General features: G+C 42.9%; 1 protein-coding gene across 1 annotated transcript in view; it reads left to right on the top strand.

Annotated features, from left to right (window-relative positions):
* Positions 1 to 15,563: 15,563 nt before the first annotated feature.
* Positions 15,564 to 20,267, top strand: part of LOC116699502 (corticotropin-releasing factor receptor 2) — a 28,203-nt gene continuing 23,499 nt past the window's right edge. Inside the window, exons 1-2 of the mRNA XM_032532124.1 lie at positions 15,564 to 15,970; positions 16,071 to 16,190. Of these exons, the coding sequence (XP_032388015.1) occupies positions 15,673 to 15,970; positions 16,071 to 16,190 (418 nt within the window). The 5' untranslated portion in view covers positions 15,564 to 15,672. The remainder of the gene's footprint in view (positions 15,971 to 16,070; positions 16,191 to 20,267) is intronic.

Below are 20,267 nucleotides of genomic sequence, written 5' to 3'. Positions count from 1 at the left end.
TTGTCTGTCTGTGTTTGTGTATGGAGCACCTTGGAGCCGCTGGCGGACGGCGTTTTCGACGAGCATGAGTCCGCTGACTCCGCTCTCTCTGACAGCGCCTCCATCACCGTTTTCCCCTCCCTCACCGTTTTCCCCTCCCTCCCCTCTGGGAGGGTCCCCCTCCTCCCCCTTGGGGGGATTGGGCCTCGAGACGGCGATTGACGCTTTCCCGCTGGAGCTCTCTCCGTCTCCCGAACGGCCTGGGGCACCGCCTGAGCGGCCTTCCCCTTTGCCCCACCCGGCTCCGGCCTCCAGCCCTAAGGCTCTCTTCGCCGACCTGCCGGAGATCATCAAGAAGGCGGCGGAGCTGGGAGGCATAGCGCTCCCGGCGGAGCTGCCAGCCCCCGCTCGCGGCCTTTTGAGCGGTGATGTTTATGCCCAGGAGCCGCCCTCTTCACAGGCCCCACTCTGGCCGCGCTTCGCGGAGCTTCGGCCATTTGTGGAGGAGGCTTTCTCCCAGCCGGGGAAACTGAAGGCTCCCGTCTCTCGCTATGCCAGTTTACTCGGGTTTAGGGCGATACGGACGCAGGTTTTACTTCAGTCCCCCCCCGGAGGGGAGCCTGGCGTCCATTTTGCTTCCGAAAGCTACTTTCTTCGGCCACCGGAAGCCCACGCCTCCCTCTCCCCAGGATCAAGTGTGCGCTCAAGTCACTGACCGGGCCCACCAGGGGCTGGCGGCACAAAACAACATCGCCTTACTGGCCTCCGCCGTCTCCGCGATGGCCACTACTCCCGGCGCCCTCCGCCCGGGATGGGCTCTGCGCTCCCTGCTTGCCATGTCGGTGAACAACACTCAAACATGTGCTCGCCCGTTGTCAGAGTGCAGCGCAGCATGGATTGGCTTGACACACATGGACTCGTGGATGTCAAAGCTGATAACATGGGCTTACACACTCCAGTTCGCCTCCCCCCCGCCCCCTTTCGCGGGTGTGTTGGAGACAACGGTGTCATCCCTGGCAGAGTCAGACGCAATGACGTCAGAGCTAGAAGGTTTGCTGAAAAGCGGAGCTATTTCCCGCGTCCCTCCAGGGGAGGAAAACAAATGTTTTTACTCTCGCTATTTTCTCACCCCGAAGAAGTCAGGAGGACTGCGCCCCCCCCTTCCCCTGTAAAAATTCCCCATATGTCATGGGGGCGCCCCTTCCACATGCTCACCCACCCAGGCCTTTTTGGGAATGTTGCGCCCCAAACAAGGGAAACATCCGGGGAAATTTTAAAGACGCTTATTTTACCCCCAAATCTTTCCCCGGGCCAAAAGGAAATTTCCCTGCGCTTTTTCCGCCCAAGGGGCCCTTTTTTCCCATTTCCCCCCGGGCGGGCCTTTCATACTCATTTTGGGCCCCCCCCCCCCACCTTTTCCAGTGCTGGAAATGGCCTCCAGCCTCTACGGGAGAGGGGCCCCCCAAAAGCCCCTCTTTTTTTCGACGATGTCCCTCAGTCTGCCCCCTCTGGGAAGCAGGCGGCGCTGCCCCCAGGGGAGGTTCTGCGGCCCTACCTCGCGGGGTTTTTTCCCAAAAAAAAGAGCGCCCTTTCCCCGCAAAAATCATATTTTATTTTGGCCGAAAAGAACTCGATCAAAATGAACCCTGCCCAGTACTGAGCGGGAACCCTGACTTTCTTTTTTCCCCTTTCCGGGGCCGGCACGCCCGGGGCCAGCGCGTCAGTTTTGGGGCCCTTTTGGGGCATGTGCCCCGCGGCACACCCTTTTGGCCCCCGGGGTCTCCTCCACAAAAAGTCCAATTTGGGTTTCCCCCAGGGGCCCCATCCCTTCGCCAAAAAGGGCAAGGGCCTGTCCCTCCCCTTTCCCTTCCAATCAGCCCCGGGCATACGGGGAACCCCCAAACCCTTTTTTCCCGGGGGTTTCCCCGGGCCCAGGGGGAGGGTCATATGTAAACGGTGTACCCAACCCGCCCTCACTGGCGGGGGGGGAAAGGGTGCAGTCACAGGTGGTGAGGGGGGCCCTTTGGCCTCCTCCCCCCTCTCCCCTCACAAAAACTGCCGGGCCCTGCCCCCGTTTTTGGGGGGGTTTGAAACACTTTAAAACCAGTGGTGAGGGGGAGGCAGGGTTTGTATTACGGAGGGAAAACCATCACGGCGGGGGCCTCTAACCGCCAGGGGGCAATCCTCAGCCCCGGTTAGAAATTCCGGGACCCTCCTGCTTGGGCGCCAGCCCCCCTTCGGCCCTCTAAAACCCGTATTTTCCCGGGGTTTTTTTAAACCCGGGGGGGGCCGACTTAGGTCAGGGGGGGCCCCCCACAACGGTGAGATTGACCCACATGTTCAAACTTTTATGGACAGGTTCGGGAAAAGGCGAGTGGATCGGGTTCCTTAAACGAGAGAACCCCCATTTCACCTGGGGTTTTTTCCTTGAGCGCACGGGAAAAAACCCTCCTCTGGGCCGTAGACCCTTTTCCCCCAAAAACCCCCGGGCCCAAAACCCTACTATATCCCCTTTTTTCCCCCGGCCCCTCTGCCCCCCTCGCCTCCTGGACGCGTCCAGGAAGGATCTTTAAATTTGTTCTTTTGGGGGAAAAAAACAAAAAAGGGTTAAAAAAAAAAAAAAGGGGGGGGTCCCTTGGTTTCCCCAAACCCCTTTCGTTAACTGTTTTGGGGGCCCCCCCCTGGCAGTTTCCCTGGCGGGAAAACCACTATCGCTCTGACTGGAAAATCTGTCACCCCCGGGATAAATTAAGGCTGTGGGGCGGGTTTTGCGAGGGGGGAAACCGCTTACAGAGATTGGGCTTGCCCCCCCCCCTTTGGTCCCCCATCCGGGCCCCGACCCCCCCCTCCCTAAGGAAACAAAGGGGCGCGGTCTGCCTTCCAGCGCGGGTGCACGAAGGACCAGATCCCAACTTTCCCCCCTCCCTCCGTTCTGCGTACCACAAACTCTGGGGGTAATTTTTTGGGCTCCACTACAGAAAAGCATACCCCACACCTCTGATTCTGTCACAAGGGTTTTTGGTTAAGGAAAATTTTTGCGCTTTCCCCTGGGGGGGAAGCCTTTCCTAAAGGGGGTTGGGCAAAAAAACCCGGGCTTTTTCGCCCCCCCCGCCTCCCAAGGGAACCTAGCCGGGTTCCCCGGGGGCCCTCGGGGAAACCCCCCCTTTGACCCTTTTGGGCCGGGTTTTTGCTCAAATTTCGGGCCCCTTTAAGACAGCACTTTCCCTTCCCCCAAAAACGTCGCCAAAGATTGAGTAAATTTATGTGCACGGGCAGTTTCCCCTTTCCTCCTCTCCTTAGAGGGAGGGGAGGCCCCCCCTTCACCCAAAAATCCCCCCTTCACACCGAAGATTTTCCCTATTTTTTTTCGGCGAGGGTTTTTCCCTCGGGGGTTTTTTTTTCCCCCCACCTCAGGGCAAACCCGGGGGGGGAGGGGGTTTTTCCCCCCGGGGGTTGTGTCCGGGGCCCCCAACATACATTTTACAGGGAAAAATATCAAAAAAACCAGCAGCTGTTTTGCATTTAGAGACCCCCCCAAGGATACCCTCTAAAAAAAAAAGCGTCTGTCTAAACTGGCGGGCGGGGCTATTACCCGGGGCTTATGGGCTCGAAGGGAAAGAGCCCCCCCAAGACATTTGGGGTCACTCTACGAGGGCTCTGTCGGCGTCTGCGGCTCTATTTAAAGGCATGGCAGTAGCCGACATTTGCGCGGCAGCCTCCTGGGCTTCTCCGTGCCCCTTCATCCGCTTTTATCTGCAGATATGTCTGAATCTTCTGAGTCTCATGCGGTTCTGTCCACAGTCAGTGACGCGTTATGCTGAATGTGCATAAAATAAAAAAAAAAGCGGATGCCTTGATTGTTGCCAATCTCCTTCACACCTAGTGCTGCAATGACCCTGCTCTGCTGTCTCACCTCTCCTGTATCTGGGGTATTTCTTGTGAGACACAGCTCTTATCTCATACATTGTCATAATCAAGTTGCATGCATGGAGGTAATCATGTCTCTCCGTTGCATCCGCAACAGGGTCAATCACGCTTAACCCCCATTAATCATTGTACTACTGCATCATATTGCGGGCCACATGAACCTTTCGGGCCACGCCATTGGCAGGGCAGGCTTTGTCAGAAGAATGACTCTGACTAGCCTCTGTACATTGTTGCTGGGGCAATGTGATCTATGTTCGGCTTGTGGACCTTGTGCCGCAGGTGGCATTGACTACATCAGCTTCGCCCTAACCCAATAGCGTAGCCCTTAGAGGGAAAAGCCTATACGAAATAGAACGTTAGTTACTTTAGTAACTCCAGATTCTATTAGTATAGGCGTAGCCCTCTAAGGTCCCGGCCACCTGCTCCTAGAACATTAGTTGAAGAAAAAGCTGATGTCTTGGGAGTCAAACAACGGGTCCGCTCTGTGTATATGCAGTAAATGCGGAAGTAGTTGAGGCCCGTGCTGGACGCTAGGGCGGGAAAGAAAATCTTCACGACTGCGCATGCGCGAAGGGATAAGGGCTACGCCTATACTAATAGAATCTGGAGTTACCAAAGTAACTAACATTTCTGCATGTGTTTTGTCTACCTCCCAGCTTTCCTCTTTTTGTTTATCATTGTCACAAAATGTGATCACAAAAAAACAGCCAACAATGGCGCCAGGTTAGATTGTGTCACTGTTTCATTGTCCTCTTGGATGCCAATTATTTTAGAACAAGGTGGAAGTGAGCAACATGAACTGCAGCACTCAAAACTTTTATGGATTAAAGACGTCAGACGTTCCATCCGCATCCTGCTAAGAACCACACCACAGATTAAAATTACATCTGTGATGTGAAACTTGCTTTGTTAACTTAAAGAAAATCTTTAAACTGGTTTCAGTCAAGACTTGAAGATTTGGGAGACTTTGAAGACTTGCGTACGTAGACTCATTTATTAACACTTAATCAAGTAGAATCAGGATTAAGCAGGACAAGTCAACCACTGTAGCGTTTTGTAATGCCACCCCAACTCCAAACTGGACTATTTAGTTAATGCGTAAGTTTAGGCATAACTAAATATGGTCCTGTATACATCCTCCATATGGATGTTACAATATTACTGGAGAAGAAACAAGTTATGGCTACCTAAATCCCACTGCAGATGTCCCAGGACACATTCAGCACATGCTAAGGTCAGAATGTCAGTCTGACCATTTGCTCAGGCAAAGTTTGCATTAGCTACTGCATGTGTGTGGATGTTTGTGTGTGGATACTGTATGATCCAGATAATTGCAATCATAGGGTGCCCTTAATTTTTTATTTATAACAGACACAAATTTTGGGATCTATTTAGAAAAATAGAACACATTTGTCAGGGACATTCTGATTAAATTTCTGGCAACAAAATAAAAACCAGCTTCATCATAGTGTTTACTAAAATATATAATAGAACATTTTGAACTGTGAACAAACAGTACAGGAAGGGATCAAGGGCAGTGCACACTGGTTATTGAGCTGACAGGTAAAGTCTCATATAGTCTCAGAATGGAAGAAATAAGTAATCAGTTCATTAAAGCTTCCTTCTGCTGTTGTACTGCACGTCAATCTAGAGAATGCTCTGTAAATTGAAGACTTAAAAAGGAAAACCCAAAGGTCTAACAGTGTCAACAGGAAGAAATTAGGAACAATTGCACAATGCGAATCACTTGCACGCAGATCAATTTGGATTTCATAGTTCAGGTGATGAAATAAATAGCTGGGGTATGTAGCATCTTAAACTCTGATCGGATAGCACTGCTTTGTATTTAACATTCCTTCCGCTTGTTCATTTTCTCATCACCCAGAAGAGCTTCTATCAGAAATCCATTTTAAGACTTCCTCTGCACTCTGGCCTGCATGTCTTCAATTCTGAGACAAGCAAAGGGAGAAATCTCCTGAATTATGACATCTGGTCAAAGGTATGCAGAAGACAGAATTGCTTTGCCCATCATGAAATGGCTCATGGCAAAAGAATCACCTCTATTATCGTGATTTAGATGGTGAGGCTCTCAGCTTCATGCAGGCAGTTCTACATTAACGTCCTGTATAAATCCAGATGATGCAGAAATATAATACTACTCATGGAGGACTGTGTGATTGGATCTCAGAACTTGTAGTTATTTATTTACTTGTGGGATACACTTAAACACTGTTTTAACCAAATACCCTCAAAAAGGACAAAACATTACTGTGGAAATCTCAAGTCATCCAGGGTAACACACTGTTTAGCAAACTGGAGAAAGCAGCTCAGCTTATGACATTTAGTTCATATTCTCAGATTTATCTCTGTCCCTATTATGCTGTTTGTGGAGAGTATCCGGTATGAACTCATGCTCACATTGCTTATGCGTTTGCAGTGCCTTCACTCACACCTGGGAACACCACATGGCCCGGGTCTCCAGGATACAGAGATGAACTTTAATGACATTTTTTACATTTGACATGATCACTTCAAACTAAGTAAATGTATTTACATAGGCTGTATTTATATAGCACTTTTCTAGTCTCAACGACTACATGGCACAGGAAAAATTCACACACTAAGGCCGAGGCTGCCGTACAAGGTGCCACCTGCTCATCAGATAAACACACACAGCATTGGGGCCACCTCGGTGTGCCCAAGGACACTGGACCATGGACCGAACCACCAACCTTCCAATTGGCAGGCAACCGCTCTCCCACTGAGCCACAGCCACCCCTGAGGGATGAGGAGCAGCAGATGTCTCAAGCCTCTAAAGGTTTGAAATAGAGCTCTTACAGCATTATGGCACAGCTTGAGCTTTTCAGCTTCTTGGACCAAGAGGCAGAATGTGGCATCATTACAGCTGAACTGAATCTTGTAATATATGGCTTTTCTATAACACTGCTGAAAACACCCAAGAAGTGTCTTTAACAGACATCTCATGCAACACCTCAGAACAATTTCTAAAATTTTTACCCAAGGTTAATTGGAGTCAGTTGGAGTGACATCCTGTCAGGCGATTTCACAAAGGCACCCAGGGTGCATCAGCCTAGCAAGCTATATTATGATAATGGACTCAAAAGGATTCAGCCTCTGGGCAATAAGGTGGCTGCTATCAACATATTTCTACATTTTCAGTGAGATGCAATGGCTGACATGCCAGCTCACTTAAGCAGCCGGAGTGGCATTTTTCTTATTATTGTATGAGCGTTTCTGCACACAACATCAACTCCAGCCTGGGAAGTTGTGTTTACTGAGTTACAGACCTTTAGATTATTAGAGTATATTTGTGACTTCCCTGGCAGCGCACTGCACCTCCTCTCCACTTTAAAAAGACAAATTGAGAAGTCTATGAAATAAAACCAAATTGGTGATCACAATGTAATTAGAAAGCAATGAGTAGCACTCTGTGAATCAAATAAAGCTTTATTGGTGCTGCCAGCAATGCTTTTAAACTGCTTGTGAACAATATTTTCATGCATAAAATGAAACTTGGTTTTTCCTCCAGGGAAGCGCAATCTCCAAAACATTGTTTTTATTTCAGTGTTCTGTTTTATTGGCTACTGCCTTGAAGTTGCAGAAAGCCTCAACAAAGCAGTGATCTCGACTCATTTAAACCACAAGGACCAGAGGGCAGCTGTACTTTTAAATTAAACAGTTAAATTAACCCTGAAACTAAGCAAGCTCATTTTAGCAACGTTGTGGTGAACTGTGGGAAGAATTTGTGAGCAGGTGAAGTCAGATAGGTCCTCGGAAAATAGGTCTCTTCACATTCTAAAGTGCTGTAAATCGTATTGCCAACTTGGATTCCACTCAATGGCAGAATACAGCAAAGCATGTAATAATGGTGCACAGATAACATTTAAAGGCCAGTGTTTATAGCACAAACGTTTCAAATACATGACATACAGTTTACCTCAGGGGGGTCAGATGTGTCAGATGTGTCAGATCAATTTGACCTACCTCCACCCCATTTACCGTTTTATTAGAACCAGCTTTCCATTGACTTCCACATAACAAACCACCCACATCTACAGCTAGCTTTGATCTTCACTCTTTCAACCCCATCCAGACTCCCAGGGCATATTCCTGTATGGCTTCCCTCGTAAAAACGACAACCTCACTATGGTGTTTAATTTCTAAGACTTCTCACATATCCATTCAACTTCTTTTATGTGCACACTATGTCAAGTACATTCATTAAAATCTATTTCATTCTTTCTTAGTCTTTCCTGAGTGTGAATGTTGGACTTCCTTTTCTCACCACTTACCAACCGAGCAGTTTTTTTTATGTGAGGAGTTGAAAGATCCTTCTGGGCTTCCTTTGATTCATTGCTAATATCAAAAACAATGCTTTTAAAAGAACCTAGAATATGAATAAGATTTCATGTCACAATGCCAAATTTTACTCTGCAAATCCTCCTTCAAACACGTTTGAAATATCTCGCTTCATGCTAATCTGCGTTCTCAGAACAGATGTAAAGTCGTGACAATATGCAGCATGTGCTTGCATACAACTGCTGTTGTCTGAGACAAGAGCATGTTCAAATAGCAATCTGTGTTGTCTGCACTTACACGTTTCATAGCAGTGGTGTTGGAGGATTTATTCCAAAAAAGAATAAAACAGACAAAATAGATTTATTCAGGTAGCACAGTTCTTGGAAGGTGTGTTTTGTAAGAGAAAACAAAAGTACACTCCGAGACAAAGGCTTAAGAAAAGCAAAGACTGCAGCTGACAAGTCCTTTCTCATTTTCACCATAATAACTCACACTTCAGAGCCCCAAGAGTCGCGGTAATAACACAAACTACTAAAAGTCATTCCAGATCATCCACTTGAGCTCCACATTGCAAAGAACAACCACTTGGATTAACCTCACAGCAGCAGAGAAAGACCTGCAAATACGTACACACAAACTCATATGGGTATGCATGCACACATGAATATAGCCTGGGGAAGCGGGCAAATATTCACTCTTCATCTGCAGTTGGAGGATGAAGTTGCTTCCTATACGCCAGACACTGTTTCCTTCTTAAATTCATTCTCTTGAGCATATGTCTTTCTTTTCTTTTTTATCTTCCTACTCCGTTTATATACTCAGGCTGGTTTCTTTTCAACACAATGGGAGAATTTCACAAGACCACAAGAGTATCTACAGTATAGAACAACTTGGTAAGACCCAATAAATTATGCAAAGACACATTTTTTCTTGTACATTCCAGGTGGTCAACATATACATATACAGTTGCGGGGCAGCGGCTCCAGTAGGGGACCCCAAACTTCCTTTTCCCAAGCCACATTAACCAACTCCAACTGGGGATCCTAAATTGTTCCCAGGCCAGGTTAGAGATATAAGATATAATCCCTCCACCTAGTCCTTATATATATATATATATATATATATATATATATATATATATATATATATATATATATATATATACATACATAGATATATACTGTGTATATAAATGTTATGTACTGTATGTACTATAACAAGATTCAAGATATAACAAGCATTTAAAGTTGTGTTGCTTCTCACAGCGTGGCCAGGGGGGAATTCAAAGTAATAAGCAAGACAGAAAGCCAGCATCAATAGTACAAAGCTGTATGTTTATCTGATGTGCAACAGCAGGGTTTTCAGCGTCTCTATTTGAGCTCAGCCCACTATAATGATCTGCTCTGGCAAACAATGATTAGAAGCTATGGGATTTCCGTTCACCCTTCTTAATACAGGGACAATGATAACACACTGCATCCGTCTTTGCTGAGCGTGGAAGCAGAGGTTGCACTGTGATGTGGGCAGATATTTGCAAAGATACCAGTGACAACAGTTCATTTAGTTTACCATATTAATTGCAGCCCCCAGAGGTCATTTACAGTCTTTTAACATGAAGGTGTTTCTAAAACGTGCAATGAACGGGAGGGTTTAACCACTGCTGTTTGTAGGCAGTGCCATTCAGTTCAGAGAGAGAAAGTGGTCAAAGGCTTTCCTCTATGAGGCATGTGTTCAAAATGTCATCCTAGCGTTTTCTCGCACAATGACTCAGAGGAGTAGATTACGTCTGGCAGCAGCAGGGCATAGACTGGACTCAACTGCTCACATCCACTGCCAAATGAACTAGGAGTCAAACGACATGCTTCAATGAGCAGGGCTTATCACTTGTGCCACCTGAGAAGGGTTCAGTCTGTGACTGCTGTGCCACACTCAAACAGCTCTTTCATTACGTCACCTTGAGGCCTGTACCATTGGGCAAGAGGATGTTTCTTCGGCAGCTGTCATTTCATTGAGTACATTAAGTAGCTTATACTAAACCCTTCAGTCATGCCAAGCTTCTTTGGCTGACTCATGAGATCATTTCGCCCTTCTTTACTGTGGGGAGTTAAAGCTTTTCAAAATCCTGACACTGTGCTGTATGATGTTCAACTGGTATTTCCTTTGTTTTCAATGTGACCTTTGGTTGTATTTAGCCAAAGGTAATGTAGTGTCTCACTTAGCCTTTTGTTCTGTAGATTTTTAAGAGGCTCATAGGTGGGTTTCTCCATGTCTTACCTTTGCACTCTCTCCTTCTTTGGAGCTTTGCTCTGCCTTTGCCACCCAAAAAAGAAAAAGTGCCTTTTTTATTGTGGAAAAAGGCTCACTTGCAGAAATGACATTCATTAAAATTAGGTCCACTAGACTCAATGGGTAAAGGATTTCCTTTAAAGGGGTTTCAACATGCCACTGACAACAAAACAGAAAACAACAGGAATGTCCCATTCATTTCTAGTGATTTTTGTGATTTGTTATTCGAATAATAATCACAAGTCGCATCTCTGTGATGATTAGTCATCCCCACATAGATGAAATCTGCTTCTTATCTGCAGCCTGCACTTGCATTATCTAATTAATCAAGCACCCCAAGGCTCAGAATCGCTAGAGAAATCCCACATAAAATAAAATAAAAATAAAATAAAAACACTTTTTTTTTTAAAATCTGCACACAATCCATGGTGAAATTGAGATATGTGGGATTAGCCTTGAATGCCTTTGGGTCTCGAGATACACGAGAAACAGGCTCCCACATCGATGTTTATAGATGTCCCTCAAAAATGTCCCTCATAGTGAATGCTCAAACAAAGAGTAAAGGTGATTAAAAGCATGAAATGCAATGTATGCAAAGGGTAAAAGTAACTTGTTATTCCCTTAATCCTGAAGATAAACATTTTTATTGAGCTGAAATTCATAGACAACACACATAATGACAAAGAATTTAAGCAGTTCCTCATTATTGTTATTTAGGATTCCCTGACCTTGAGCAATAATTAGACTAGATTGCAATTTTGAGCTCAAAACAAATATACATTATTATTATGTAGGATGTTGTATATCAGATTAGTCAGTACGAGACTCTTTTTATGTGCAAATTAAGTTAGTAACAAAGTTTGGAGCCCTGAAAGGATCACAGTGAGATTTTTTGAGGGGACTTTTGTGTTACCTCGCAATGGGTTTTGTGTTCCCTTGCAATATTTTTTGCATTTCCTCACAATAAGTTTTGCGTTACCTCGCAATACTTTTCTTCTTCCATTCCTTCAGAGCCCTGTCTCTATTTCCACTCAGCTGCCCAGCACAGTGAATCAGCTTGTTGAATTTTAATTGAGCTGGGAATTTTGCCTAAATACTGTCTCTTATAGGCTATAATCAATAGCCTCTTTCTTAAATGTATAAAAAAGATAATGTGTGGTGTCAGAGGTTTGCATGATGTAGCTTGAACCGACAGACCAGAGAATCTGTGGGACAAATCAATTTTATCACATCAGATTTAAATCATGGTCTGGTGTCTGCATATGTGCTGTGAGAGACATGTGAACAACCAGATGTGACCTGCTGTGACCTACTGTGATTTGACTTAGTTTACAGCAGTTTTCTTCTAATGAGCCACACATTACGAATAAGAAAGTGAAACTTAGATAAAAGCAAAATAAATGTATTGTCTTTTGAGCTCTCAGGGTTTTGTCTGACTAAGGCTATGCACAATATGGCATTACATTCTTCTAATAGCAGCCTGCTGTCTAATTAAGCTGTATGTCCAGGTTGGCAAACGTGGTGTCTACAATTTGTTAGCATGATGTTAACACATTTGGGATCTGATAGCCTTGTATTTGATTTCAAATGGTGTTTAACAATAATGTATTAGGATCTCCGATATGATTCCAATTTTGGTATTATAGTGTCTATTATCCCATATTCTGGGTCTATCGCGGCCTATTGTGCGGTTTCTTATTTAGGTTTAGGGTGTCTAAACAGGTCATATCTGAAGCCTACGTGTTTGTTTACTGTCTAAAAAAGAACACATTAGTTTTTTCTGGTTTGATACAACCATAGAAATAAAATTGATACAAGCTACAATCCATTAACAAAACTTCAGCGGAGCCTCTATAAATCTCCATTAAGCAAAGAGGAGCAGAAGATTACCTGATAATTCCATGTTGGTTCATCACCACATGCCACACCTCTGACATTGCACTTTACCTTTTCGTTCATTTAAGCAATATTGATTATAGAACAGATATGAATTTGCCCATTGAGCAGTATACCAGGATTCCCAGCTCAAAGTAAAACTCAACGAGCTGATCCAGATGGGCAGCTACGTGGAAATATGTCTCGGGAATGGAAGAAGAAAAGTATTGCAAGGTAACGCAAAAAGTAGTCCCCTTAAAAATGTTGCCGTGACCCTTTATATAAAATTTATCACAAATTTAAATTTGTAGTGTCTGTGGTTCAAAACACATATGTGATAACAATCATTGACATGATAATTAAATAATGCGTATAAGATTTTGAAATGCATTTTTTCCCTTGATTTTTGTTTGGCTTGATATATGTAATTTATTGGACATGTTTTACTGTATTTAAAATATTAGTGGGGAAGGTGGGAAAGGAAAGGCGGGTACTCAGCCTTTGATTCATTGATTCTTGGTGGCTGATGCATTTTTACCATGTTTTATGTTGGCCCTGAATACATTATCTTAAGATATTGGGGGGAAGGTGTTGCAGACTTTTCAAGAAGTCAAGAAGAAAGTCCAAAGATTTTGCCCCCCTTCCCAGACCAACACTTTTAAACTACCACTTAGACAAACACATTCCATTCTTTTTAGCAACTATCTTTAAGTGAAGAATGAAACCGGTTTGTATTCTGCTCAAAAAGACAATATAAGAATATTCCTTTAATGTAAGAATATGTTTTTTCCAGTATCTGAATAATCAGATTCAAACAATCATGATACCAACTTTTGTTTCTCCTCCCATAGCTGTAGTAATTCAGAGGAGCTGCATTGGGACTTTTAAAAGCGAGTGCAATTATAATATTTTTCATCACATGGTCAAGTCAAGAGTTTAGATGCTGGACTTAGCCCTGGTGTGTTACAGATCTTTGAGTACGTGATCTGACAGCACAGCGGTGAAATGAGATGGGAGTGCTGTATGTGGAAAGCTTAGAGACAGCTCAGAGAGAAAGCCTCACGCTAGTGAAAAGGTCATGTCTCAAATCTTACAGGTAAACAGCCGAGATATTAGACTCAGTTATGAGGCATGTATATATATATATATATTAGTGTATTAGTATATATATATATATATATATATATATATATAATATATATATATGTTTATATACACAGATATACAGTATATTGTTTTTGTCTTTTTAACAAAATATAAGCAAAATGTTCTTTTGTCAGCTTGATACATATACTTGAATTTCAATAAAGTTATCTCTCTATCTACAAAAATTAAAATGTCTGGCTACGTTGACAAGCATCATGCCTGAGAAACTGTATACCCAGCTAAATCTGCACTCAACTGAACACAGCAGTTCATTGTTAGCGAGGAGGGTCACTCAACCTTTGTGTTGGAAGTGGCCTACTTACTGCATGCTAATTTTCATTGGGGTGATGATTGTTTTCATATTGCACAAATAGGCCAATCATTTCAAAGGTGAACACAAATTATCTGACTTATTTTTTTCTTAAGCTATTGTCACTGAAGAGCACTATCCATTGAAAAGGAATGGAGGACGATGACGGATGAAAGTCATTGTTAAAATGCTTAAAATTAGTTTTATTTAAGTTTTCCTTTACTTTTGTGGCTGTGGAAATTATGGCTGTCCTGTCTCCAATGCAAATGTGAAAATAACGTTACGCTGTTTCCTATTTATTTATTTTTTACTTATATGTATTTATTGTTTGTTTATCTCTAGAGTGTCATGTCCTTTTTCCCTTATCCCTGGCTGCTTCAACAGTGTGGATTTCCCCATTGCAGGATTCATAAAATATTTTTAATCTTGAATCTTTTAATGTCACAAAACCAGGAAAGTCAATATGATTATTTTAACAATGGCCAACCACAGCTTGCCTTAATCTAACCTTACAAACAGAGGTTAAGGACTGAGTAATTTCAAAATGCAATGACAACAACCCACAGTATTTTGTCATCAAGTTACATTATGATGGCTTGTTGCATCAAAGCCAGAGCCACACTTTTGGTCTGAGGTCCAATGATTATCTGCATGTCACATTAAACAGTCAGCTTGTCAGCTTTTGGCTTTAGAAAACAAGAAGATCAATATAATAACAAGACAATTCTGATTCTGAATGCTTATGACACTTTTGTCATGCTGGTTAAGATGAGTCGACTGAAACATGTGATTAAGGTTAGGGAAATATTGTAGCTACGGTTGAAATGGAATTAATTACAGGTTTGTGGTGGGATACTAGCACCAGTCTCAAGCATCAGATGAATGTGTTAACACCTCCATCCACCGCCCTGGCATCCACACCGCTATTTCCTGCTATGCCGCATTAATAGAACAAGACTTCCTGTGATGGCACTGGATGTAAATTGTGAGGTGTAGATTTGTCAAATATGAATTGAATTCCAAAGGATACTTTTCTGCATGTCGTGTTCATAAACATTACCTGGAAATAGGCACATTTACGGATAGGACATGCACACACACGAGCACACGCATGCGCACACACGCACATCACACACATTGCAGATATTAATCAGCCATGATATGGGCTTCTCAATGAAAATATTGATTTCTTTATGTTACTGTCCAAAAAAGTCAATACATGTTTTGAAATCTAAACCACTGCTAAATCAAAGGCAATGTATTGAAGAAAAGCTTGAATCAACTCTTTTAAACATTTGTTTGTGATTCAGAACTTGCAGATATTCCATAACTTGGTTTACTTAGTATCTTCACAGACATATTCATTATGTAACTTTAACCGCAAATATGTGGTCTTTGAAAGTGCTGGATGTTATTTCGTACAGTAAACCACTTCTGTATTTGACTTTGGTGAAAACTGGTCTCATGTAGCTTGATCTACTTCCACAACTCAGTGTCATGCTAATGCATGAAACTGAAAGATAAAATGCAAATATTGTAAAAGATAAATGATTGCAATGTAGTGGCTTATCATATGTTTGCACAGGAGCTGATTCATTTCTTTCTCATATCTTAGGCTTCAACTGGTCCCGGCTATGCACACTCACTCACTCACTCACTCACTCACTCACTCACTCACTCACTCACTCACTCACTAAAAGCATCGCCTTTCCCTCCATAAATAACACGACATGTGAGTGGCAGGTGGGATTTGTCAGACAGAGTGATTAAGATTTGGTCAGCCTGGTGGGTCGGCTGTATTTCACCGGTTTCCTGCTGAACATTGATGGATGCGCGATTGCGCGGCTCTGATTGGCCCGGCACGCGGCTCACAGCTGGAGCACTGGGCTCCCTTCTTGTCATTACTGTTGTTCCGATTCACAAGCCCACGAACACCGCTGGGCTCAGTGTGTCCATCTTCTCTTGTTCTTGGAACTAACCTTCCATTATTTAAAGCGGCTCGCACCATGGACGCTACCCTTTATCCGATCATATTTGGGGAGCTCGGGGACCTTAATTGTAGTTTGATAGATGCTCTCCAAGACACTTTTTTGGAGAACGCTCCATTGTCATTGCTGGGCACTGATGGTAAGATGGCATTGCTTTCTATTTTCTTCATAATAAGAGGTGTTACGTATTGGATACCGTACAGTGAAGCGTCCGTCTTTGTTGCTCTACTTCCCCCAAGGTTTATATTGCAATGCCACCACCGATGAGATTGGAACCTGCTGGCCGCGGAGCAGCACCGGGAGGATTGTAGAGAGACCCTGCCCTGAGTACATCAACGGAGTGAAGTACAACACAACCAGTGAGATATTTAGCTGTCATGTAAAAAGTTTTTTTCTAAAATTATAAAAATTGGCTTGCACGCACAACAGATTTGATTTTGTAAAATTCGCACAACGCATGTGCTGGCTGTAAAAGTAAGTACAATATTATTTGTGGTGAAAATGCAAGGTCTGGTCATAAAGGAAGCCTTATAGGCAAACACACTGCAAACCAATCGTAACGTGATTCGTAAGTGCACTGTAGATGATTTTGCATGTTAAATTGATCTTTTGAATCCCCATCTGCTCTGATGTAGAGTAGTTGTGAGAGGGAATCTTAGTTATAGTCAGCTAGTGTGACTGCAACAGCTGCTTCAGGACAAATTAAAAATCATTTTGTTTACACATCATTGAAATGTGATGTGTTTACAATGATTGGTAATAATGGTCAGAATAATGACTAATGAATAGGATAATGGTCCACAATCAAAGACAGAAAGGATAATTCAATCATAAAAAAGAAGCAATCCATCACATGTCAGTTAACAGCTTAAACCAAAACACACTTTCCTTGGTTATTTTGTCGGTTAATCAGTCAATAAGCATTTATTGATGTAGAACTTCGAAGCAACCAGGAGGTTTCCAAAGTGCTTTGCATCAAGAACCAAGAATAAAAAAAACATAACAATAAAAATAATGAAACCAAGAAAACAGTCAAATCAGAAAAGGTTAGCCTACATAGAAACAGGAGGAGGAGAGGGGAATTGTTACACCACTACTATGTACTAAAAGCCATTCTAAATAAACAGGTTTTGAGTTTAATCTGAAAAGAGCTAAATCTGTAATAGTGAAAAATGTCAGGGGGTAACTTGCTCCAGGGTCTCGGGGAAGCAACTGCAAAAGCCCGATCCTCCCACTGTTTATACCTTGACATTGGGACTTCTAAAACCAGTTGATTTGAAGAAGACCGCAAGGCTTAAAATCTCAGTCTGCTCACGCTCAGTTAAAATGTATGGCTACTATAACCACACAGGTCATCAGCCTGCAGCCCAGGGGCGATTCAAGGATCAGACCTTTAGGGGGGCTCAGCCACTAATGAGAATGTGACACGGATACAGTGCCTTGCAAAAGTGATAACTCCCTCCGCTAAATCAGTAATTTAATTTGCCGTTAATCTCTGAGCCAGCTACTGAACAACGTCAGCTAACGTTTTTATTAAACCAGTCTCAGTAAAAACGACTAATTTGACACAATGTTGTAACATTCAGCAATTTTAGTTGCTTACGTTTATATTTGGGTTCTAGTCTGCACCATGAAATTACCAACTTCTTCTCTGGTGACTACCAACATTACACTTCACAAACCGTCTCCTGCTCTCCCACTCACAGTTTAGATGGCAACTCAGCCAAAGGCGGGAGTCTGACACAGACACCTCCGATTGGCCAAAACAAGGTTTCTGTTAACCCTTTCCTTGACTGGGTTACAGGTGCACAGCATCAGTGACAGCCACACAGGATATAAACCTGTTTCAATCCCTTTGAACCTGTGATTGTGTGTCCTCTGTTACTAACAGACAAGTTCACAAACTCTAATTCAAAGCACTAAAATTGATTTAAAAACAAATGTTTTTTTATTATTATAATTTTTAGGGAGGCTGAGATGAAATTTAGGAGGACTTGAGCCTCCCTATAAAGGGTCATAAATCATTCATGCTACAGCCTATTGGTTGTGACTAAGGCCATGATGAAGATCTGATTCTTGTGTATTCAAATAGCCTATAGTAAATATGTTGTTTGGATTACTGACTCTGTTTTGGAGTAAGTGTGCAGCTGTTTCTCTTTTACTGTAATCAGCTTTACACCAAGTCACTGTCGTTCTCAACAATAGTAACATTTTTAAACTTGCTGGGTTGTTGTTTTGTCAATTGTAAGCTGAAGGGATGGTTTTTGTCCGCTGGTTTAAAAGACTGAGCAATTCTAAACCCAGTCTGTATCAGCTGTTTTTCTAAATGCTGAGAACCAAATTTCACACCTCTCCACCACACCAGCAGTGTCACATTATGTAACTTGTGTATTATCATAAGACTGATGATGTTTGTTGACACACTCAGAAAAGTAAATTGCAGCATTCAGTTTATAAATTAACACATGAAAATATCTCCTTTAATGCACTGAGCGTAAGGATTCTGGGTCTCTTGTTCAAGACTGGATTTTTCATTTAACACAGCTGTTATCTCTGTAATAGGCTCAGGTTCAGTAGCATTGTCCGCTAACCCGCCACACATACACCGGCAGGGTGCTCAGCAAATTGCTGCGAGAGAAAATGGTTGTGTAAGCTTACTTTTGCTGATATACTAGATTGCGTTGTATTGCATGGTCACACAGTAGTAGGATAGGTCACTACTGCTGTCAAAGCTTTGACGTAGATGGATGGAGGCAGACAGACAGTAACAGAGATGCAGGGACAGACAAACGTATAGATGCTATCTGTCCTCCAAAAGTAATTTAGTCCACTGCACTGCACACACACACACACACACACACACACACACACACACACACACACACACACATTTACACACACACACCCTACTGTGTGCCTAGACCTCCTACTGCAGTAATTCACCCTTAGCTCTGCTGGTGCTCAGTATTAGTTGGGCATGCCTGGTGGTTTGATTCGCTTGGTGTGAAAAGCTCTAAATTTGAAATTTAAGTTGCAGGCCCCTGATTGGGAAGAGAGAACAGACCCTAGTTCAAGACGTGACAGCCTGCACAAACCCGCCATTTTTAAAATTCCAAACTACCGTCACTAGAAACCTCAATTTCTTTATTCACTCGCACCAGATTTTTTTTTAGATGCCCGTCACAAAACTACGCCTTACACTGAATGCAGTGTCTGGGGACTTTCAGCTGTTTCAGCTGAAGATAATAGACTTTTGCATCAATGAATTTTGTTACAGAGCCACTGAGGTAGAGTTGATCGGTTTAGCTAGCTGTGATCGACTTGTCATATATGAAAGAAACACAGGAATCACACAGGAATCTGTGTGGAATATTTTTAATAGACACTTAATCATGCAAGAGAGCGTTAGAGTCTTTAGATTTTGGCAGCGATGCATTACAAGCATGAGGTTATTAAAATGATGTATCTGAATTGTTTGCCTCTAATTTTTACCCTTCAAATTTTCTAACATAATTTTTTATAAAAAAACAATGTACCAAATTCAGGTGCAAAATACAATGTTTAAAATTCAGTGTTAACATACCCCCCCCCCCCTTGTTAAATCAGTAATTTCATCAGCCAATAATCTCTGAGCTACCTACTGAACAACAACGTCACCTAATGTTTCTGACAGTATTAACAATATGATGGAAATAAACCGGACACTTTATAAGTCACAGTAATAACAACCAATTTGACACAATGTTCAGCAATTTTAGTTGCTTACGTATCAATTTGGGTTCTAATCTGCATCATGAAATAACCAACTTCTTCTCTGGGGACTTCCAACTTTAAAGGGGAACTATGCAGTTTTTTTAGCTTAATTCACCTTAACTGAACAGCTTTGGAGTCATTGGAATGGTTATATTACTTTTTTCAAGTCTAATGGTGGTTGTTTCGCTCCCCCCCTAGCACCTGTGAGCGGAAAAACAACACCCTTTCAACTAATAACAGCAGTAAGCAGACCTTTTTTAAATAAAACATTTTTTGGAGGCCCCTCTGCATTGACTCTGATGACCGCCTAGGTGTCCTGAACCCCCTGTTGAAGATCCCTGTATTATTGGACAGTTCCACATATTCATACTCTACAATAGCGTAGCTTTACCAAAACTCTGATTTGCATATTTTTTAACTCTCAAGATCCTGCATGTTTTACAACAAGGTCACTTGTGTCCTGAGACAATGGAGTTGAGTGTCTTAAAGTCTAAGCGAATAAATACAAAATTTTAAATCACAGAATAAGTCAGACTAAGAATAGAAGACAGCTTTAACATCACACAAGCAGGTGTTAAATAAAATGGTGAAGTCTGAAAAACAACCATTTGATATGAAGCTACAGCCCGCTGTTGTGCCAACTACAACCTAATCGGTGTGTTTTCATAAGTCTCACTTTGGCC

This window comes from Etheostoma spectabile, chromosome 12 (genome assembly GCF_008692095.1).
Source record: "Etheostoma spectabile isolate EspeVRDwgs_2016 chromosome 12, UIUC_Espe_1.0, whole genome shotgun sequence".
Classification (NCBI taxonomy): domain Eukaryota; kingdom Metazoa; phylum Chordata; class Actinopteri; order Perciformes; family Percidae; genus Etheostoma; species Etheostoma spectabile.
This window is presented reverse-complemented; position numbering and strand designations above follow the sequence as displayed.